General features: G+C 36.8%; 1 protein-coding gene across 2 annotated transcripts; it reads left to right on the top strand.

The window, feature by feature from the left end:
* Window positions 1-3,909: 3,909 nt before the first annotated feature.
* Window positions 3,910-23,312, top strand: SOCS5 (suppressor of cytokine signaling 5). Of its 2 annotated transcripts, none has more exons than XM_014067862.2 (2): window positions 3,910-4,183; window positions 19,676-23,312. In XM_014067862.2, exon 2 carries the CDS (start codon window positions 19,688-19,690, stop codon window positions 21,269-21,271), a length of 1,584 nt encoding a protein of 527 aa, XP_013923337.1. In that variant the 5' UTR covers window positions 3,910-4,183; window positions 19,676-19,687; the 3' UTR covers window positions 21,272-23,312. The 2 variants fall into 2 exon arrangements, with proteins under 2 accessions (XP_013923337.1, XP_013923336.1); XM_014067861.2 differs by having other exon boundaries at window positions 3,911-4,314.
* The last annotated feature ends 1,517 nt before the right edge of the window (window positions 23,313-24,829 follow it).

Here is a 24,829-nt window from a genome sequence, read left to right as displayed (position 1 = left end):
TTGTGAAAGGTCAAAAAACACATTTTTTGCAATTGCTTCACCTCAGGGCACATGGCTGCTTTAAGCTGAAGGAAAGTTAGACTACTACATTTGGGTTCAAATCTCATGACCTTTTGTACCAAAACTAGTTAGGAATTTGTAACATTCATTTCAATAGAACTTACTTTTGAATGGATATGCAAAGAATTGGCTTTAAATAGTTGTTATTCTTATTATTAGGATATGAATACTTAATTGTACAAGTGACTGAGTCACATGCCTCAGAGGATAAAATGTTACTCAGTCATTTGTACTGAAGAATGATACAAAACCATACCTGTCATGGATACAACATTCTGGAGATGTTTCTATTTTTAAACTTTAAGATTGGACAATATGTACATTTACTTAACCCTGCCACCACACATCTCTATTCTAAGGACACACTAAGGCCAATCTGCATTGGGCTCTATAAAATGAAGTAGTTCTGATCTTCCAATTAACTTACAGTTGTTCATGATATCCAATTATGGAGAAAAATCACAGAGTTGCAACTGAAGACAGACTGAATAATATTCCCCTTAGTTTTATGACTATATGTAGTGTGTCTGTACCCTAATTTTAAAAAAATGAAAATTTACCCTTTCTTGTGGTATATGAACACGTAAGCAATTGTCCTTAAACATTAAGCAATAATTTTAAAGAATTGACTGATCAGTAATATTTATTCAACACACTTGTATGCTGCAAGAATAAAAAACTGCCCTCATCAGTGCTCCTGAAAGATACAATATAAAATAAATATATTTTAAAATTACTACTCGGGAACTCTCCTATCCAATTATGTGAAATTTGTGACCAAAGGTACAGAAGATGCTTATATGAATTATATAAATAAGCAGAAGAAAGGGGGAAAGGACACATGCTTATTGCTAACAGTTTTCTGTTTAGATTCCTAGATACCTCAGTCATTATTTAAAACAATTACTCTTAAGTAAATTGCATTCATACATAAAATAGCAGATATAATTTTTGTTCCACTAGATGGCACCATAATTGCCCTTTAAACACTGGCTTGATTTAAACTATGGACAAACACAAAACTCAAAACTTATGAAGATTAAAACTGCTTGAAATACAGAATCCCATTCTCAGACAGATACCATCCCATCTACAGAAGTTAAATGGATTGGCAATTTAATATTACTTCAGCAAAAATAGGTGAGCATTCTCCACTGTAGCTAAGGATAGAAAGCTAATTTGTGGGGTGGGGTGGGGTGGGGTAATAGAGCAGCTAATGATAGGTACCTGTAATAACATAGGTCTGGCCTCTAATACTTTATCACTACTAGATATTCTTCCGTAGTCTGCTTCACGGTAGGACTCACCCTAATATAATCTCTTGTGTTTGGATCACATAAAAGTTTAGAGTTATTAGTGTGCTAAGATGAAGATTGCCATGTTGCATGTAACAAGTAAATATAAGGGAAAAAAATCAGAAATGTATGGCACCATCTGCAGACCGAACTGAAAAAATCTGATCTCCCATATCCCTCTCACTGTTACATGTCTTACTCATACTGCTTATGGTAAAATATCATTTCTTCATAGTATATTGGATGAATATAATTTTTGAATTGTTTTTCCTGGAAAATGCATTAACAAAACAAGGTAGCTATATAAGATTTTTGTTTTCTTTTTTTCTTCCAATGCATCATATCTTTGGAGTTGCTCGAGCAGGTTAGGACAGGTGGTTCTTCTCCTCTAGACGTAAGATGTGAAACTGAATCACACTGATGCATATTATAGTATAGCCACAGGACCTACCTCTGCTTTTAGGAACACATTTTTAGGATTTTTTGAATGATCTACTAGAACAATTGATGCATATGAGCTATGATGGTTCAGTGGTTAGAATGCAGTAATGCAGGCTACTTCTGCTGACTGTCGGCTGCCTGCAGTTCAATTCTCACTAGCTCAAGGTTGACTCAAACCTTCCATCTAGGTTGGTAAAACAAGGACCCAGATTTTTGGATTAATATGCTGGCTCTGTAAACTACTTAAGAGAGGGCTGTAAAGCACTGCAAAGCGGTATATAAGTCTAAGTGTTATTGGTATTGCTATAACAAATAACAACGGTTATTTATTCGGATAGCTAAAATGGAAATGGAAAAAAGGGGCAATGTTTAAATATCAAGACCACCAAATTAATGACAGCAAGTATAAAAACTAGCATTAAAATTGACAAAAGATAGTGAAGGATAAATTATCTGCCAATTAGAATCAACTATACAGGTAGTCATTGACTTACAATTCATTTAATGACTGTTTGAAGTTACAATAGTACTGAAAAAAGTAAGTTTTTCACACTTATAACTATTTCAGTATCCCCATGGTCAAAATTTGGATGCTTGACAACTGGTTCATATTTATGACAGTGGCAATGTGCCAGGGTCATATGATCAACTTTGGCAACCTTCTGACAAGTAAATGCTGAAGCCAGACTTACTAAACTATTATTAATTTAACACCTGCAGTGATATATGTAACAACTGTGGCGAGAAAGATTATAAAATGGGGCAAAACTCACTTAAATGTCTCAATATAAGAAATGTTGGGCTCAATGTGGTCATAAGTAAAGGATTACCTATACAGGAACAATCAAGACACTGCAGACTAGCATTTGCTAGTAATCATAAATGCCTTTGAAAAAAATATTCAAATTGTGCCCCCATACTTTCTTTAAATGTAACTTAATATACATTGTTACCTCCTCTACAAAACACCAAAATTAACACAAATGAACACAGAAACTTTGGGAAAGGTGAATGTATTGTAACAGAAAAATTAAGATTCTTCACAACTGTGGACTCTGCACATTATCTGGGAAATCTGGCTCTAGCAAACACACTCAAATTATCTTATTATACATTGTGGCAACAAAATAGCCTTCATATTTTGTGATTTGAGTTTTCTGGGCTTTAGGAAATCAATGCAATGATAATACTGGACTCAGATTTTTTTGGGGGGGGCACGACAGGGAAAATCCACTTTTACAGAAAAAAGAATGCTTTTCTCTTTAAAAAAAAAGAATTTGGATAATAAAGATCGCAGCAACAATGGGGAACACTGCTTTCCACTCGAGTACAGTCCAGTGATCCATCCAAGAGACGAAATCCACTTGTGAACCTTTTCCCAGCAAGCGATCTTTCCTGAGGTTAGAGCAACTCCTCACTCCCAAGCGCCTTTCACAGCACCAGCTCGGTATCGAGCTTATCCGGATGCCAACGCCGTGTGCGAAGACAGGAGAAAGGGCGTCCGTTGCCGGCGCTAAAGTAACGGGTTTTTCACTTTCTAGTCCTATTCGCAATGCATCACGGGCTTTATGCAAATGAGCGCCGCGCTCCTACTAAGACGCCTGCGCGGTGAGGCCGTTTTCGCCGCGATTTCCTCAGCTTCGCTAAATTCGCGCAGGGCCTATTTTTGCTAGGAAACGGCAACAACCCCGTCGACTCCATTTGCTTCTTCCTTCTTTTTTGATCCACGACCTCGGATCAATCTGAGACTGAACGTCACTGTCTTCCGTAGAGCTTGCAAAACCAAAATATAAAAGGTGTTCACGGGTATTGTTGCAGCACGATAGGAGCCCAGTTCAGTGAAAGCGCTGACATTGCATCCGGGCGAAACGCATCGCGTTGCCATGACTACTGTATCTCCAGGAAGGCCTCTCTTCTGCCCCGTCATGCCAAACCGTGAACTGTCTTCCCTGTTTCAAGATGGCCGCCGCTCCAGCCTCCGTTCTACTGCCGGGGATCCCGCCCTCCGGCTCACTGACGCGACTGACAAGAGAGAAAGAGAAATGTCGCCCGGTCTATGGGCGTGGCTTCTATATCTTCGCCAGGATTGGCTCTCCGGTTTCTAACGGGGGAATGATGTGGGGCTCGCGTTGCTATAGGCTGCGCTTAGGCTGCACCGTTCCCCGCTACCGAGAGTAACGGTTGGACGAAGGAGCGAGGGAGCCGCTTTGTGCAATTGGCCACGCCGCTGTCACTCCTCCACCCTCCTCCATCAGTGCTGGTGGTGCGCGCTCGGTTTCTGGGCCTGAGGCGGGACTGCTGGTCAGGCCGCGCGAGGAAAGGGTCCGCATTATCTTCGCGGCAAGGGACGGAGGAGGAGGAGGGAGCTGGGCGCGAGACGCCGCGAGGTAATGCCGGGACCCAGAAGGGAGCTGGCGCGGCGCTGAGAGAACGAGGCTAGCGGGGAGAGAGATGCGCTGGCCTTGCAGGTCCGCCCCTCCAGTTGCTGCCTCCGACACTGTGTGCAGCCGCAGCTTAGGTGGGTGAATCTGGTTAGCTTCGAGCTGAGCAGCCGGGAGAGGAGGGACGCTTCCCTTCCCGGCCCCCTTTTTCTTTGAAAGGCCCGTCGTCAGGAGGCTGGCGAGGGGGGGGGGAGTGAGTGACATTCCTCGGCTGCCGCTTCCCGCCCCCGGACTTTAAGGAAAGGGGACGACAAGAGGATGACCCGCAAAATGGGCCAGTGAAAAATGTACGCTCGGTTTTATTCTGCAAAGCCCAGTTGGAGGGCTGCGAAATGAGTAGTTTTTCGGATTCCTTGGGGAGATTTATCTAAGTAGCTAAATACGGTATGCGGTATTTCTTCTACGAAGCAATCCCCTCCCTCGTTTTTATTTCTTATAAAAAAAAATTGGGGGGTCTGGAAGGCTCAGAAAGCCAGGTGGTAAATTCTTGTCCTAGCTGTCTCATCTAAGTCTTGCAAAGGTATTGCGACTTCAAGGAGAGAAACGATAAATTAATAATTTTAACGATCATCTTAACTGGGAGGCAAAAGTAACATGTATCGCTCAGAGCACTAGGAATTCCTTCCTTCATCGTTTTGCAAGTTAAAAGATTTAGCAGATGGGTGCCCTAAACTACAGTTCAGGGTGGTGGGTAATTGGGGCAGAAGATGAATTAAATAACATATTGAATGTTTGCATACAAAAATATGTTTTCAGCATTTTATCCTTATTTGATGAGAGAAGTTTTTGTTTTATTGCCTTGATCATCAATGATGGAGACAATTACAAGCAAACATGGTACTTGAAAAAAATGAACAGATTTTTTTTTTCTTCTGAACATGTGTCTGAAAACTACTTCAGATTTCAGTAATCAGTAGAGTTATGTTACAGATTTGCTGGCACCTTTTTCTGATGGACAGGGATTCCTGTTAACTGGTTCAGTTATTCATAGTTATGCCACTAAACTTAGAATATGAGGAATGTTGTATAGTACCTGGAAGCTGTTCTATATGTGATAGAGGGGCAAAGGAGTATGTGTAACCTTAAGCTGGTGAGGTTATGGCCATTGATTGTTCCTTCAAGCTATAATTGTTGTATATGAGCACATGAAGTTGCATGCTTTTATCTGTATTGCACTATTGAGTACAGTTTTGGACATATTGGAATCAGCTCTGTTCTTTGGACAATCATTTTTCCTGTGCCAAAGATGAAGGTCACTCACAGAATTGTTTTGCATGGATGGCAAATATTGCATCTAAGTTCACTTAAGATATTACTATATGCATACTTAAGAATGGACAGTCAAGAAAGCAAACAAATTAACCATTGAACAAATCAACCCGGAATTCTCACTGAAGGCACAAATGTCAGCCTTGTGAGGTAGACCTGAAACACAACCAAATGAGCTAATTCTAATTTATTGTAAAGCTGTATTAGCCAAATCTTGGAAGTCTTAAATTACATTCCCCTATCCCTGTGTCCTTTATAGTCCAAGAAACTAGGTAGGGCCTTTGTAGGCCTCTTGCCCCACTCACATTCATCTTCAGGGCTTTTATCTAATGGTCCCTTGGTGTCATTTCTTTGCCTTGTCTCACAAGGTCTTTCCCCTTACATTACACAAATTATGTTACTTTCACACATTATGTGAATACCTAGCTCTCTATAGAAAGATCTAGTGCTGGAAAAGGTAGAAGGAAAGAGAAGAGGATAACTAGCAGCATCTTTGAGCTAATGGACCAGATTAGGGATAGATCATCCTGAAGAAAATCTGTGTGGTCGCTAAGATTCAGAGCATAGAACTTCTGATTCAGTTAATCAGAAGTTCTATGCTGTTGTGCATTGACTTACTCTTATTGTCTTCATAAATGCTGATAATTTTCCCTTTTAGTTATGGAATTTACAATTTATATAATAAAGTTGTTCCTTAAATCTTATTACAAAGCAAGATTTCTAAGCCAGTTCTAAACCAGGCTCTTTAATTTCCCTGTGATTTATTTACATCTGTAGACATGAAACTGTTTCTTAATCATTGGTCTATTTTGCTCAGTATTACCTGTTCTGATTATTAATCTCTTTTGAGGTTGCAGGTGTGAATTAGATTAAAAATTTAGAAACATATAAAATATTCAATGAATATTATTAGAATCTCCTTGCCTTTCTCTGTAGTAACAGGTGTAATCTATTACAAAATCCTTGGCTGAAAGTTATTTTTTTCTTATTGTGATATGGAGATTACAATACAGATATAATTTTTTTACACAGAACAACCTCACTGAATTAACCATGTGGTGATGTATTAAAGTGCATTTCTAGGATAAAAAATGTAAAGGAAATGTTAGAATATGAGAATAGCAACAGATGACAAGTATGGTATGGTTTTGCTTATCTTGCAAGTCAGTATTACTGCACTAAATTACGTAATATATGATTTATGAGCAGCACTTCAGGTTTGTATGGATGGTTATATCTATGGTTCAGTGAAGCTACTGAAAGGAGAGTTACAATAACTTTCTCTGAATTAACTAGATTGCTGAAAACTTAGACTTAATTTACATAGTAAAAATTGTACTTTCCCTTTAGTTCTTACAATGATATGTAGATAATTCATAGATAAAATCAGTTTTAGAAACACTGCAATTAACTAAGTGAATCCATGAGATGCAAATATTACAATGTTTAGTAAAACAATAAAGTTTTATATTTATATTGGAAAATCAGGTAATAATCAGAAAGAAAAAAGTTGTTTGGCATTCATGTGATTTTATTTTATTGGGATATTTCTAAATCACTATTTCTTATGGTCACACAAACCCTTCATTTCAAATTCTAAAACAGTCACAATTTAGATTTTAGATTTTATTAGCAGTCTACTTTTTTAATGGAAATTGAAAAAACAACAATCCAAGTGTTTAGGCTTCATTCAAATATAACATCAATCTCTTGAATTTATACTTCATAATTGCCTCTATGCTACTTGGTTTCACAGAGTCATACTATGCCATTACTTTTTTTGTATAAAACCACTATCTTCTGAACTCAACTAGTTTTGTCAGCAACTTGATAAGATTCATTCTGATATTTTGGAATATAGATGTACAATAAAGAAGGTTTGAGTATGACCGAGAAACATTTTGTATTATACCTAACTTGTTATATAATATATATAGCATATAAACTGGATTGATTATAATGTGTAGTAGAGATTTATAGCAACCAGGATTCAAAGGACAAAAGGTGATTCAGGACATGTATGGGCATACATGTACAGTGGTTAAGAATATATTTTATATTGATTAATAAATAAAATCAGACTTGCCTTTCTACAGGATCACTTGCCCATTGCAGAGGATAGCTATACAAACCCCAGGAAAGATGCAGCTGCTCTAAGGTGTTCCAAAACACATTTTGGCCTTGAAATAAGTTTTTTTGCACAGTCTAACACATTGTAGGAGAGGTCACAGTTTCCAACTTGCTAGTAATAGATTTAGAGCCAAAGTGGTTAATGCCAGCATTTCACTAGTAATGCCAGGCAGATGGGTTGAGGAAGTTTTGTCCTCAGTTGACTCAGCTGCACTTCTTACTATTTTGCTGTTGTTGAGTTCTGTACTGACCAGATGAATTGTTACATTTTACAATATTTAGTTTTTATGGGTAATAAATGCGTGCATTTAAAAATAGCCAGATAAATGCTGATTCCTTAAACGTGCAGAACTACGCTGCATTATAGTTCTGTGTTAAACTAAAACCCTAACGAGCACTCGTGCAAGACTGTAATCCTAAGACTATAACCTATGAAAAAAAGTCAAAATAGACTTAATTCTAAATAAGCATGACTACAGTTAATAATATATTTACCTTATTGTATGTCACTGTGATTGGTTGATTAGGAAAGTAGACTAGAAGAAAAGAGAAAGATAGAAAACTTTTTGGTTAATGTTAGGGTCATGTCTGTACTAATTAAAGTGTTGAAGGAAGTGATGGACAAACTTCAGTTATGCAGTTCAAGGGGTTCTTAATAAGTACAGAATAGTATTATGTTGTTTCAACATGCTGAAAACAAACAATTAAGAAAAAAGAATTGTGCTCTCTGGTTCCTAAATTCAAAGATAATTAACCTCCAGACTGTTTCTAATATATAACAAAATATAGCCAAGAGACAAATCCTTGAAATTTAAAACTTGCACACTTTATTGTTTTGTTATGGCTAGTCCTAATAAATGTATTACCCAATTTGGGGATTTGGGGTTTTTTTTAATGCACAAATTTGATTGATGTTCCTACATAAGAACATAAGCAGTCCCCTTCTAGATTATCTGTTGTTGAAAATGTTGCATCTCCCTCCTCTTCTTCCTTCCTGTAATGAGTGTTTAAATTTTCTTAATATTCTCCTCCCTCCATATTTTCTCTGGATGATTCTTATTAAAATCAGATTTTCCTTTTTTGATACTTGGTAATAAATTTTTTCCTTTGAAAGATCCAAATCCCATAGAAGGATCAAAAGCCATCTTCCAGATAGTCTTCCTCATAGTTTAAGCTTTGAAGTTTGGATCTTAGTGATAGAAACAGAGAACAATCTATAAAAAGAATGTTTTATAGAACAATCTATAAAAAGGTACATAATTTAGAATTGAGTTGTGCACATCAAACCACATCTCACAGACAAAGCAATAGTAAACTAAGTCGTTGAACTCATTCATGCTCCTATGATATAATTGCATATACTTTCTAGATGGCCAGATCTCTTTTGATCTTATAGGCATTCTTGGAATAAAATGTAATACTGGAGATTGAGGCTTTGATTTGTAGCATGCTTTGCATTTTTTAAAAATGATATTAGAAATTGAAAGGATGTATTAAAAAAATGTATTGTTGGTAACTTGTTGGTTCCAAGTGGCATCCAGTTGGCAACTTTAATCATGCAATGCTGGTTTTGCAATTTTTATGCGATCATGCCTTAACTAATGTTTATAAATATAATTATTATAGCTACTTTAGATAGTGGGAGCAATGCAATCATTTTTAATCTGCTATCAGAAACCTTCAGTCTGCTCATATATGATTCTTAAGTATGCAATTCTGTAGGGTTTTTTTTTTGTTTTTTTTGCAAGAGCAAGTTGCTGAATTCAGGGAGACCTACTTCTGAATAGATTCCCATTGGGATACATCGCTAATTGGACCAACTCAGCAACTTTTTATTCTTGGATAAATACTGCTAGATTTATTTCCTTAAGATTTATCAGTTACTTTTTTTAGTAAAAATGGAAAATTTGCGCCCTTACATAGTATTAACAAACATATTTGTCTATAGAGACCTTATCAGTTCTGTATTTTTAAAAAAATATTATAGTTTGGTTAAGTTTCTGTTTTGTAATACCTCAATTTTCAGATGAAGATTTAGCTTCATCCAGTTAATGTTTTAGTTGGATAATCTTATTGTAATAAATAATCATAACAGTGTGTTTTGTGAATTTGATTAAGTGCTAGGTCAGAATTATGGTATTAATGAAAATTTTACTACAGATAATATTTATGACTGGTCATTTTATGACCATTCAGAGTTATGATGACCTTGGAATAGGTGCTGTAGGACTTGTAAAACTAATTTGGAAAACTGTCACCACCGCCGAGTGGTTTCCTGACCACATTTTGAATGCTTGGCAACTCACTCAACTTATCTCATCTCACCTCAACTTGCCTGGCCTTATCTTATCCTATCTTTCATATTTGTATGGCTGCCAACCTCACAAAAGCATGACTTGGGCAGCTTACAAACAAAACCAATATATAAAAATAATCTCCCCATCTGATGGGTCCAGCCTCCATGCAGTGAATAGTAGAGCTGAAGAAACACATGGTAATCAGATGTCATCTGATCATAACAAGGGAGACACCAAAAGCTCCCCCAAATCCAGATCGCATAATCATTGCTACAACAGATTCAGTGTATGCATTGGCTATTGTCCCATGTCAGGCTCTGGTGGATCAGGGATAGACCCATAGTCATTATGGTGACCATGCACCCCTGAGCCATTTCAGATCCCACTCCTAGAGATTGAAGTTCCCCAAATCTGGAGAACTTAACTGCCAGCCCAGAAATGTAGTCAAGAAGCTTAAGCAGGAAAGTTACTGTGTTGCAGGGAGGCTGGCACAACAGCTGCAATTCTGACTGATTCCTAGAGCCCAACTTAATGAACAGTATCTCACATCTGATGATCTGTAATGCAGTGCTCCCGAAGGCTGTAAGAAATGCCTGGATGACATTCACCACTCCTGCCCCAGCTCATGACATGCCCAAAACCCAACTGAGCATATCTACAAATGGACTTGCTCCCCTTCTTGGCCTAACCAGGTCTCGGTGATACCATGTCAGGAAGTCCCTCTCATCCAGTGATTAAATCATTAAGTAGGTAAAACGGCCTATGCAGGGTAGGGGAGTTTACAGTAGTCTGCCATTCTACTGCAACCTCCCCCCTGCCTGGCACTATCCGCACTTCCAAAGCCACAGCATCTCAACAAAACAGATGGTGAGCTTCGTAAACATCTTCCATCTTAGCCTGTCCTCCAGCCAACTCCTCTAGGAAGCAACTCAGACATGTTCTTTCAATAGCAGATCACTTAGGAACAGCCAGACCAGTCTGAGAAAGCTGTCGCCAAATTTTTTTAAAAACACTTAGATCAGGGATGTCAAACTCAAGGCCTGGTGAGCCAGATGTGGTCGAATCCAGCTCATAGGGCTTTCCTGGTCTACCCAATGCAAAGAGAAAATATCAGGCTAGTGTAGCTTCAGCCCAGTCTACCCAATGTGAAGAAGCCACACCCACCCGTTTCCCTGAGCTCAATTACAGCCTTGATGTGGCCCTTAGTGAAATTGAGTTTGACACACCCGACCTAGCTCACAACTGTGTCAAACATGATTGTCAGAGTAGGCATAGTCAGCACCATAAAACAGCATGCCCTGCCATCCTCCAGCACAGGTCTCCAGCCCAAAAAATCTGAATTGAGTCAAGCAATCCAGCTTCAGCAATTTCAACTTCCTTTCAGCCAAATGCCACTCCAAAAATATACCTTGAACTGCACATGCAGCATACAGCTTACAAAGCATACAATTACAAGAACAATTGCTCCAAAGCTTTCACACTCTCCACCATCTTAACCATCCATCTCCTTTCCCAATTTTACCTATTTATCTTGATAAGAAGTAAAACCAAATGTTTTATCCTTAAATGCTGATAGGAAAGGAACTCTAACTGAAAAGCACAAACTTTTCACAGTACTTTCTGATGCATGAGCTGGAGAGCAGAAATTTGCTGAGTTTTTGATTTTCTTAAATTGGTTCTCTTTCCATTGGTCTTTTTTGGTCAGATTTTATAACAGCTCAAACTTGGAAAGCTAAAAGTAAGGAAGACTTGAGAGTAGAAAAAGCAGGAAGGGAACAAAGAATCCAAAGGATTGAGGGGCAAATTGAACAATGGGAAAATAAATATAAGCAGACTGTTTAAATAAGGTTTTGTTTAAATGGTTATATAGGTGACAGTATAATTGAAATAAATTAACAGTAAGGCATAATATAGTGTTTACTTAATTAATAACTATATCAAACTTCATTTTAAGCCTATAGTTTTTTTAAATTGACACTGGTCACATTTAGTTTTAAACCATCTTTTTGACAAGTTGAAAAGGTATGTTTTTTTAAAATGTTTAAATAAAATATGTAGTTTATAAATTTCAGGTCAAATGGTCTGGGTTGTAATGCTTATTGGGAAAGATTTCTGCTCAGTTGTCCTAACATTGTTGCCTGTCTGAATTTTAAAAATTAACAGAATTACATTGTATGAATTGGGCACTTGGAAGTCCTAGTGCTATGTTAGAGGACTTAATCACTTAATCTATAATAATGGATACTTTTCAGCAAGGATAGAAAATATCTCTATTCAGGCTTTATTAATCCCTATAATGGTGAATATATTTAGATAAACTTTTCTATTCAAATGCAGCACAGAATTCTGTGATAATTGAAATCATTTTCTCAGTTACATATATACTAGAATTTATTAAAATGTGAAGTATTGACTGTGGCAGGAATTAGCTGTTTGAAGCTTTTCATATTAAAATATTAGAACAAGGAGTTTTAAAAATTGTGAACATTAAAAATCCTGCCATTATCTAAGAAGCAACTCAATTGAACCCAATTCCAATGAGAATATATATGTATTTTTAAAACACGCATAGAAACACAGCAGAAGAAGACGGCAAAGCATTTTCTTATATGTTAAGAAACCTGGCATGGAAGCATTCACTTAAGTCACAATGCGTAAGCTTGTTTTGAAGATTTATTTAAATAAATTAAAGTTACCCACTAGGTAATCATGAGCACCATGGTACATATGAAAGTTAGTGGACTTTAAACAATTTTATTAGTTTTGTTCATAATCCTTTTTGTAGGTCTGTCACCAGTAAGGACTAAAGTTATTTGTTTTTTTTTATTATTTTGACTTATCCAATAGCATAAAAGATGGGCAACACCTTTCTTTAGTTATCCAATTAGTAGATGTTGACACCTGATAAGGGACAACTAAAACAAAAATGTATATATGATGCTGAACCCTAATTTGGGTGATAATGGTCTTGCAGTCTTTGGCAGTTATATTAATAAAAAGTAGAGGAAATTGTTTTAAGGTTGATTGGTTGTAAAGCATTCAGAAATTGGAAAAAGAGTCTTTATTATTCATCTCTAATAGAAAAGAAGTACAGGTAATCCTTGGTTAACAATTACATATTCAGTGACTGTTCGAAGTTATGACAGCACTGAACAAGGGAGTCTTGTGACTGGTCCTCAAAGTTCTGGCCGTCCTAATACTTGTACCAGAGATGGGTTCCTACCAGTTCGCACCTATTCGGTAGAACCGGTTCATCAAATCTACCGAACCAGTTAGAAGAGGTTCCACCAGTGGACCCGGAAAGCAGGCCACACCTTCAGAAGAGGTTCCAAAAGTTTTTGAAACCCACCACTGGCAAGGATCTTGTAACTTGGTAGCTTTAAGGCTTGCATGCTTCAATGCCAGAATTTCTGAATAGCTACTTGGACCGACCTAAGTACTAATTCATAATTTCATATAGCAATAGCAGTAGACTTAGCAGTAGACTTATATACCGCTTCATAGGCCTTCAGGCCTCTCTAAGCGGTTTACAGAGAGTCAGCATATTGCCCCCAACAATCTGGGTCCTCATTTTACCCACCTCGGAAGGATGGAAGGCTGAGTCAACCCTGAGCCGGTGAGATTTGAACCGCTGACCTGCTGATCTAGCAGTAGCCTGCAGTGCTGCATTTTAACCACTGCGCCACCTTGGCTCTATCCGGTCCCATTGGTGGTGGGCCACTCCCATTCGGTCACATGGGTGGCAAGCCACTCCCACAAAGGAGGCCACACCCACAGAGTAGGTTCCAACAATTTTTGAAACCCACCATTGACTTGTACAGTCACATGATCGCAATCTGAATTGTACTTAATAGGATTGCAGCATTCCACAGTCACAGGATCACAATTTGTAAACTTCCCTGTTGGCTTCCCTCAAGCAATGTCAATGAGGAAGCTAGAAGGTTGCAAGTCTCTTCCGTAAGTCTCCCTCACCTGGCAGGAACCATCCCTAACCCAGCTACACTGGCCTCATTGGCCACTTGCATACCCCTTACAGCCAAGCAACAACCATTCTTAGTTCTGCCATGGCTCACCAGTCATCTGCACATTCTACCCACCTGGCAGCAGCCACTTACCTGTTTGCCAGCCTGCTTGTAAACATTTGGGACTTGCAACTTCCTGCCAGCTTCCCCAGTGATTTTTGCTTGCTGGAAGCAAAGTTGCAAAGAATTCTTTACTTAATGACCTGTGATCTTTGCTTAACAATGGCAACAGAAACTGCCAGGATTGCATTACTAAGCAATGTAGTCATATGATATTGTGCTTTACAACCACATTGCTTTATAATAAAAATTCTGGTCCCAGTTAACTGTTGTTAAGCGAAAACTACCTGTACGAGCATCAGTGAAAGAATGCATGTAGGTTTTCAAAAAGTAGTTCTTTATATCATAGATGTTCTAAAATATAATTCAGACTTTGTTTCAAAACAGTAAAATAATTTTACAGCAGTGATGCAATAAATATATAGCACACATGAGAAAATGTACAATGTACACTATCCAGAGTCGCTTGTTGAGATGGCCAGCTATAAAAATGAAATCAAAAAAATGTTGCTGTCCTACACAAATACAGAACAGGTGCTAGAGGTATCTCTTCTGTCTAATGGTGCTATATCCTTCACCTCCTTATATGTTCTGATAAGGCACATTAGCCTATTGTTCTTGCTCCTTGTCTAATAGAAGCAATTTCTTTGATTTTCTCATATAGTTCTGTGAATGTTATGTCAGGTAGAACTTATACTTAAGATTTTTTTTCTTTTGCAACTCCCCCCCTCCCCCAAACAAAGTGCTCTTTTACCTAACATAGATAAAAAAGTAAAATGAACCTGTGGGAAAGAATCAGGTTTACATATGAATCTGTATTTATGAGTGTATAATATTTTTCTGAATGTGCAGGCTTTAAACTCTGCCATTCATAGTCAGCATCTTCCCTCAGTACCGCCTCTGCTAGAAATAGTGTTTTTAAGAACAAAACATAGTTCGTCTGGAACAAACCCAGAAATTGAGACTAGATAGGGTTGGGGTTACTATCTCCTTTGATTAACGTGAAAGTAAGTGAAACATTAGAACAGTTGCTTCAGAAAGCTGGGTTAAATTAAAACAATATTAGAAAAGATATGTATTTATTTATGGGGGGAAAAGGACTGGGTCTGTAGTCCTATGCCTTAAAGCTGTCTAGCTAAGGAAAATTATAGAATTAATCTTAGAAAATTTGTATTATTTTTTTAAAAAAATACCTTATTAGGCCGTGCAGAAGATGAGAGAGCCCTTGTCCACTCACCTATCATAGTTAGAGGAAGGATGAGGCAGTTCCTACAAAATAGGTGGTACAGTCGGAGCAATTTAGCCATTGCCCCAAAACACAAAGCAAGCCCAAGGTGTGAAGATCAGAGGGCCTTCTGGAAACCACCAGTGTTCGTTCTTATAGGGTTCAGCCATTTGATTAGTAACAAATACATGCATATGAGATCTCAGTAAGAAATACAATCAATTTAACATTTAATGAGAGGAACAGGTGTTTGTTAAAGCAGAATGCCTTTTAAATTTGAACCAGGCTTTATTCATGTACTGAAACAGATTTTGTCAGTGATCCAAAGTCTGTTATATTAAGTCCAGTAAATTGACGATTTATTGTAAAAAACGAGAATCAGGACCAAAAAAAAAGAGCCGAGGTGGCACAGTGGTTAGAGTGCAGTACTGCAGGCCACTTCAGCTGACTGCTATCTGCAGTTTGGCGGTTCAAATCTCACTGGCTCAAGGTTGACTCAGCCTTCCATCCTTCCGAGGTGGGTGAAATGAGGACCCAGACTGTGGGGGAAATATGCTGACTCTGTAAACCGCTTAGAGAGGGCTGAAAGTCCTATGAAATGGTACATAAGTCTAACTGCTATTGCTATTGCTAAATGATGTTGAGTTATTCTAAAATTAGTTGATTCCCTGTATTTTTTCCCATTCATACAAATCTTAGAACTTTGCCCATTTGTTTTAGTAATGAGAAGAGAATAGTTTGTCATTCTTGCATTCATATGATTAGTTCATCAATAAAATAGATTTTGGATACAGTCCAATATATAGATACCTGGAAATAAAATTTGTTGAATAAAGCTGCCCTGTGGATACACATTCAAAAAGGTTTGAAAGAATTAACAAAATACGTCTGTGCATTCATGTTCAGAAGTGTACCCTGCTAAATTATGTAAGGCTAACTCTTAAATAGGCTCAGGATCATAATGTTAGGTTTGCTTATAACTTAGTAATAGATATTTCTGTTACTTTGAATACAGTTATTACTATTGCTTTGCAGTTAGTGTTCTTTCCCATCTGCATCACCCTGAAGGTACCATTTTTTGGATAGAAACAAAGTCATAGATTACTTTGCAGCGGCTGTTTGGTACATGATTGCAGCTTCTCAGGGCTTTCTTGTTTTAAATGTGATCTATGAGAACTATGAGAATTATGTGCATCGTGTTATTTAAATTTGGCTTTGTCTGAGATACTAATTTTTGCCTGTGCATGATCATGAATATTTGATGATTGAACTGCTTAGTAATTAATAGCCTAATAACACATACATTAGAAAATAACACAGCTCCACTACTTTAAACAAATGGTCTGGCTGAGTGCCATTATAAATGACTATGACAAATTTGAAGAATAAATATGGCAAGGAAATACTATTTTGTCATATATATATTCTAGTTCACTTTATAAAGGTAAAGGTTTCCTTGTCCAGTCGTGTCCGATTTCAGGGCACAGACTTCATCTCCATTTCTTGGCTGAGGGAGCCAGTGTTGTTGAAGACATTTTCCATGGTCATGAGGCCATCATGGCTGTACATCAAAGATGCACAGAACACTGTTACCTTCCCACATATTAATCTACTTGGATTGGGGGGGGGGGCAGGAACAGGAGGTCACTCCACTGCGCAGCACTTGGATTTTTTATATGGCATCCTAATTATTCCATAAATTAGCAGTAGAAACCTTAATGCACACAGAGACTCCTTCCCCATCCAAACCAAAATTATTCTGGCATTTCATGTATGATATGCCTAGTTTATTTTATTTTCAGTCATAATAGTTATGATTGAATGAAGATTTTTTTCCAGGATGAAATACTAGCCTTTATTTCTTAGAACATTTGATCCCAAATGTATTCAGAGACATTACTGGGAAGTAAAAGCAACAGACAGCTGGAAACAACTGCTTCATTTTGAAGTTTGACAGGAAACCCAAATTGAAATGGCACAAGTAACATCCTTTGTATTGTCCTATAAGAATGGAGATATAGGAATAACATCTTGATAGTCTTGGGAAAATTGGGAGTGACTCAAGTGAGGTGGCAAGAGGTTAAATAAATGGCCAGAAGTGGCCTGAAGGTGAGAAAGGATGGAAGAAGGCTTAGATTGGAAATGTGACCAAGCAACAAAAATGATAAGGAGGCAAGGAATAGCAACTGTGTGAATGATTTCCACTCTTCATAAACTTGTCATACTGAGTGTAGTTAGAAAAATTGTGGACCACTGACAATTGACACTAGCATAGGAAGAGCCATTTGTTTCACTATATTATGCTTGTATATTGTATTTCATTTCATTTTGTTTCTATTGATATGTTGGGCCTTAGGCAACAGCTTTTTTAAAAAAAAGACTTTTCTTCCAAAAGTGCTTTTTCAAGAGGCAAATGGACTTTCTGGTTTTTCTTTGAAGACGTTTCACTTCTCAGCAGATCTTGCTGAAGTAGCTTCTTGGATGAGAAGCAAAACGCCTTCAAAGAAAAACCAGAAAGTCCAGTTGCCTCTTGAAAAAGCACCTTTGGGACAACCATGACCTGGATGATTGAGAATCTCCATAGACAAAAGACTTGTCTCTTTTAAACTGTGTGAATGGAGAGCTCATATTAACTGAAGGTGATGTTGAAGAATTGTTAAATGTTAGGACCTGGAAGTATGTTTAGGTAACATAGTACTGAAGATTACTTTTCAAGTTACAATCTAAGAAATGGGAAACATTCAAGTCCAACTCTTCATATTTCAATATTTCATGATCAAAATCTGTGATAGAATAAAGAATTAAAATATAATGCATAGTAGCAAATGTGTATTAGTATCTTTCCTACTTGTTCCTTAGATGAAACATGTTAATCAGTCTGAGGTGGAATACAACAGCACATAATTACCGTAGTATGCATGATATATTGATACTGTAGGTTGCTGTTAAGTAAAGCAGTGCTAATAATACTTGTGAACTGAAAATAAATTCTAGTCTTTCAAAGTGTTCTATCATTTTAATGCCAACCATAAAAAATACTTACCTGGAAAACTAATATTAGAAAAGAGGTATATATTTAGTAGCCTTTTGATGTTGAGCAGCAGCTGGGGGAAAAAGCAGGCAGCCTGCTCAAATGATCAGCCAACTCCTCAGATCACCAACCACTTTGTGGATCGTCATTCAGAATTCTTGCTTTAATGTATTTGCAGATGAATATAACACGTTTTACAGGGTTTTGCTAATTGTTATCTTTTAGGAATATTGTAGATTTTAGTATTTAAGCTCCCATCAGTGGGATTTCAGGGAGCTTTTTAAAATCTCCAATGATCCAGAATTGTTTACAATTATTTTTAATAGATTTTGTAGTTCATTAGTATGAAATATTTTAATAAACCTATCAAGTGAATAGGATACTCAATCTAAACGTCATTATAAATATGTTTAATATAGATATATTGTTACTATTGAAATCAAACTGAAAATTCAACTCTAATATGAGTGATAGCTGTGGTTAAAGTAATTCTTAAAGCATGTGACCTTTTTGTACTAAAGTTTTTGCATCAATATTTGTGTCATTAACAGTAAAAAGGAAGTACTGAGGGATCATTGTTGGACTTTCTAATTTTGCACATGCATTCATATACACAGACAAACACTCAGAAAGAGAGAGAGAGAGAGAGATGTTCAAAGTCTGTCACATCTAAACTATATATGACATGCTTAAGTTCTTGAGGGAGGACTTGAAATCTTACATTCATCTGGAAAGTACCCACATTAAACTGCATACCAACGGGAAAACCAACTGCATTCCAGTAGTTAGGCCTGACCATTTGTACTCCTCTTGTCATTTGGGAACTTTCTGCTGTGGTCACCCAAAAATTGACAGGGACAATAGTAATACATATCTTATGTCTGTACCTGGCAACATGATAATTATATATCTGACTGAGGCAGATACTGACTAGTTGGGTATGTGTACAATTACTGCTGCTTATTTTAGTAACTAATTATTAACCCTTTTCTGCAACATAATGATGAGCGCTTGGAAGTACATGCTGCATACGAAGGCAGAGATGGTTTTCTTTAATCCTAGGGACCTTATGATATGTCTCAAGTCAATTTAAATGTAAAACTTCACCCATTTGGAATTATTTATATATTTATTTACAGTTATATGTTAGGCATATGGAAACAGTAGTAAAGCATGGAACTAGGAGGAAAAATTAGTATTTTTTCCAGTTTTAGTAATGTAGCTGATTTGTATTAAAGTAACACAATTATTTCAGTTGCTTAATATTTTATTGATGTTTAGGTTATATACTGAAAATGAGATGAATTATTTAAATTTTATTCATGAATTAAGTATTCAGCTATTTATTCTTTATTCAGTAAGTGACTTTCCTTAATTAATTGTCTTTCTGTCTTTCTGATGTAGGTAATACAATCCATGGGTAAAGTTGGGAAAATGTGGAACAGCTTCAAGTACAGATGCCAAAATCTCTTTAATCCTGAAGGTGGAAATAGAAATGAAAATGTAGACATAAATTCCAATAGTGCGTCTGTTAGAGATAAAAGTGTTTGTGTGCCTGGTGCAACTCAGCAGCAACCAAACAGTCCTTTGCAACTGAGTCTAAATACTTCAAAAGGCTTTTCAAGAAAGAATCAAAACTGTGCCACAGATATCCCTCAGATTGTTGAAATAAGCATTGAGAAAGAGATTGACTTGAATGTTGCCTCAGGAGCTAAATTTGCACGAAGGGATTCCTACTCAAGGCATGCTCCATGGGGTGGGAAAAAGAAACATTCCTGCTCTACAAAGACCCAGAGCTCATTGGAAAGTGATACAAGATTTGGCTGTTCTCACTCGCAAAGGAGGGAAAGAAGATATGGTGTGAGCTCAGTTAACGATACAGATAGCATCTCAAGCAGAACCATAGGAAATCGTTCTCTGAGACAAAGATTGCAGGAAACTGTAGGCTTATGTTTCCCTATGAGAACTTACTGCAAACAATCTAAGCCTCTTTTTTCCAACAAAAGGAAGATCCATCTTTCTGAATTAATGTTAGAAAAATGTCCTTTTCCTGCTGGATCAGATCTGGCCCAAAAGTGGCATTTAATTAAGCAGCACACCGCTCCAGTGAGCCCACATTCTGCTATTTTTGATGCATTTGACTCCTCCTTGGCTTCTACAGAAGATGAGGAAGATAGGCTGAGAGAGAGACGAAGGCTCAGTATAGAAGAAGGCGTGGATCCTCCTCCCAATGCTCAGATACATACTTTTGAAGCTACCGCACAGGTTAATCCGTTATATAAATTAGGGCCAAAGCTGCCCCCTGGCATGTCTGAACTGATGGGAGACTGCAATTCAACAACACAAGGAAGTTGTGATTTGGAGGAAGACACAACTACTCTCTGCTTGCAGTCCCGTAGACAAAAGCAGCGCCAAATATCTGGCGAGAGCCATAGCCACATCAGCAGGCAAGGAGCTTGGAAAGTACATACTCAGATTGATTATATTCACTGCCTAGTGCCAGATTTACTTCAGATTACCAGTAATCCCTGCTACTGGGGTGTGATGGACCGTTATGAAGCAGAAGCACTTCTAGAAGGAAAACCTGAAGGCACTTTTTTGCTCAGGGACTCTGCTCAAGAAGACTACCTCTTCTCCGTGAGCTTCCGCCGTTACAACCGATCTTTACATGCACGCATCGAGCAGTGGAATCACAACTTCAGTTTTGATGCTCATGATCCCTGTGTGTTTCACTCCTCTACTGTAACAGGGCTTCTGGAACATTACAAAGATCCAATTTCTTGCATGTTTTTTGAACCGCTACTTACAGTTTCTCTAAATAGGACTTTTCCTTTCAGCTTGCAATATATCTGCCGTGCAGTAATTTGCAGGTGCACTTCCTATGATGGGATTGATTGTCTTCCTTTGCCAACAATGTTGCAGGACTTTCTGAAGGAATATCATTATAAGCAAAAGGTTAGAGTACGATGGTTGGAGCGGGAACCAATTAAGGCAAAGTGAACAGAGTTCAGAATCCCTAGTAAACTCACATTGTGATTTTTTTGTGTATGTGTTACAGTATACCACGTTAAGCACAACAGTGTTCAGCTTTTAATGTACTTTGAGCTTATTGTGTTTATGATGCTGCCTCCAGTTAGTTGTGAATACCTCTTGAAACATGAACAGAACACAAAAATCACATTTTTCATCCATTTTAATTTGCCAGTTACAAAATATGTCTACTTTCTATTACAATATTAATATAACACAGCTATTGGGCATTAACTTTTAAATTCTATTCAGTTTCATAATTCACAATAAACTAGTTTGCTAGCTTTTTCTTCTTGATTAATATGAACACTTAATACCAAAAAATGATTCCATATTTAAATTCTCAATTTAAAAAAGTACTGCTTTTCATACTTCACTATCTCCTATGCCACTTTTTATATCAAAACTGTTTTAAGAGGAAAAATCATAAGTAACGGGAAATCACTATAACATGTCATTTCTATATTTTTAAATCATGTGCATTAAGAAGTTCTGTTCCAGTATTTGGTTCCAGGATTGTCTCCAAATTAAGATTAATAGATTAATCATGTGAGAATAATTAGATAATTAAATTTGCCAAAAATGAATATAGCAGAGGGGAAAAAGACTTTCAAATATGATAAGTAAATGAAACTTATAGTGTAGTAAAGAGGTTCCCAATCCACAGATCAGCACCACAGTGCCATGCAAGCAGGTGAAGCTCCATCTGCGCACATACAAGATCTAGGCAGTGCGCAAACCCATGCCCTGCAGTCTGTGCAAAAACCGCCGTCCACGGAACCAGTCCGTGGCGCCCAAAAGCTTGGGGAGCTTCTAGTCTAGCAGGTCTCATGGATGCAAAGGAAGTTTACCCTGTCAGCACAGCAGATCAATGCCTCTTCAAGTCCATATGCCATAACTTGTTTCATTAATCAGGGTCATCTTCACTCTGCTTTTTCTGAATTAACAGTTTGTTATTTTAAAAAATCTAGTAGCTTCTAATTAATCAACCACTGCAATAAATATATTGGTTAAATTGAACTTTGCTCTTGAATTAACAGTTGGAATTTGTTCTTCATCTGGTCTGCAAGTTCTGTTCAAGAGACTTGTGGAAATGTAGTGTAACACTGAAGACTATCTGAACTAGATCTTGCATTTGATTTATTTTTTCTAATCATGGTGATCAAGGCCATTTAATCTGGGTTGGATTATGAAACAGGCTAACACAACCTTGGTCCAGGTTTCTGCTTTTCAAAATAGAACACTGCTACAGGTTACTGCATTTACTAATTAAAGGGACTCTTAATAGCCTAACCTTATGCCCATTATTTGTAAAAGCATTGTTTCTGAGGATGCTAGTACTAAAGAAAAAGGTTTATTCAAATATGGGTTGTGCACTTCAATTGGTAGAAAATTAATTGGGATCTTATGAACTATTTAATTTATTTCAATTTGTGTGTCTTGTCAAATATCGATTAAAAAGCTTACCACTCTGATTTACTTCTTCAGACAGTATTTTTACATATCTGCTACAAACTTGGTTATAGCTTAGACTGATCCAGAACAATTAATATTCTATCCCACTTCTGTTTTCCTCTGATGCCCATTTGATGCATCAGAACAGTTGTATTTGTAAATCGTATAGCAGCTTTTTAATAATTTGCATATTGTGTTCCTCCTTAAGTGAAATACTTTGGAAAACTTGCTCTTTTGCTTTTTTTTTCTTTGGGAACAGAACATATCTTGTTTTGTTCTAGCTGTGTTTGCACTAAAATTTGTATTGGAATACGGAGTCCCTTAGTTTTGCTTATGTGTCTTGTATCAGTGGGTAGTTTTCTTAGTTTCTTAACCAGTTGCCGACAGTATATTCTTTTCCATGGCAGCAAACTTCAAAGCTGCATATACAAGAAAGTTATATTGTAAGCCAACAGTAACCAGTTTATCCACATATGTGTTTTTCTTCTGCTTGGTGTGCCTTGTTACAGCTTTTTGTGTGCGTGTGTGCAAATAAAGTACAATATTTTCAATTTTATTCTTGTACAATTACTCTTTTATATTTGCAAAGCACTTCTTGGAGAAACAGGGTCAAATTTACATGCAGCTATATATTCCATTCCTAAAGTAGCCGCATGGCAAAATATATTTAATAAATATATTTTATTTTATTTTATTTATAAATAAATAAAGATTCGTTAGACAAGCTAACTTATTCCATAGGATGATTGTAGTGAGATAAGACTGCTATATAGGTATTATTACCTTGAGTTTTTAGAGGAGAGGCAGGATACAGACCTGACAAAACTTTTAAATAATTTGCAGCTAAATGTTTACTGGTCACGCCACCAAATCTCAACAACAATGTCATTATATAAAATTCAAAGACAACCATTTCCAAGTATTCTTAATATATAGATATTAGATTTTTACGATATAGTCATCAGAGCGAAAAAACATGATATTCTCTTATTGAATGGAAGCATATAGTATCTTAACTGGATCAATTTATATCACATCATATATTTTAGGCATGCAGCTACATTTTAGCAATACTTCAATTTTGGAGGAAATGCATACATTTCTTTAACTGTCCATTATTGACTTAATTGATCTTCAAGTTTAAGTACCTTACCAGTTGCAAATCAAATTCAACTTCTTGTTGCCGGCAGGAATTTTGGATTTGATTTTCCCAAAGCCATTGAGATACTAGTTGCTACAGAGATGTGGGATTCCTTACCTTGAGATAAGATCATTGCTGTAGGGTTGAGAGATTTTACCCTTCAAAGTGATCTATAGTACTATTAAAATAGAGTGGGTTATTTTTTGGCATTTTTGTTGTTCATTTCATTTTAAAAACCTACAGTACTGGCTCTATTTTTAAAAACTGAAAATTGCATATTCTTCCAGAAAATTAATATTTATTTTTTATTGTCAGAAAAAGAAATAATCAGTTGAGTTGAAACTGGAATGCTGTATAAACTCCACAGTTCTAAATGTTAAAACCAATATATTTTTATTTCTTTAAAAACAAAATGGTGCTCCATTCAAATCTCAGGTTCTATTCAGAATAATTTCTACTGTGAATTTCTGGCAATAATATTACTGTGAGGTTCTAGTGATATAGTTTGAAATGCTTTTATCGATAAACCCTTATTTATTATATTTCTGTTTGACTTGTTAGTACAGTGATTTCACTAATCTTGTATTTGATCTGGATTTTATACTATTGAGTGATGTTTGTTGTTTTTTTAGACAGATTGACTTTTCCTTTTAATAGCCCCAATTTCTTTGAAATCAAGTTCCTTTTCAAATATGGCATTAATTTCCAAGAACGATGACATTGCTTTTTTTTTGTTGTATTACATATATTTATTCATAACGAATGTTCAAATAAAGATAACACATTCTGAAATTATCCTTAAAACAGCTGGCTAAATTAGGAAGAGTGGTAAAGCCTAGAAGCAAATACCATTTACGAGTTCATGGTAAGGAGGCAAGTTACCATTGGGTCTCCAGAATTGGAGTACCTTTTTCAGGTTTAGATGTACAGGT

The sequence above is a fragment of the Thamnophis sirtalis genome, unplaced genomic scaffold, assembly GCF_051295495.1.
Source record: "Thamnophis sirtalis isolate CommonGarterSnake01/CBP01778 unplaced genomic scaffold, rThaSir2_p1.2 scaffold_6, whole genome shotgun sequence".
In the NCBI taxonomy this organism is placed as follows: domain Eukaryota; kingdom Metazoa; phylum Chordata; class Lepidosauria; order Squamata; family Natricidae; genus Thamnophis; species Thamnophis sirtalis.
Note: the sequence above shows the minus strand (reverse complement) of the source record. Positions and strands in the feature narration are given on the sequence as shown.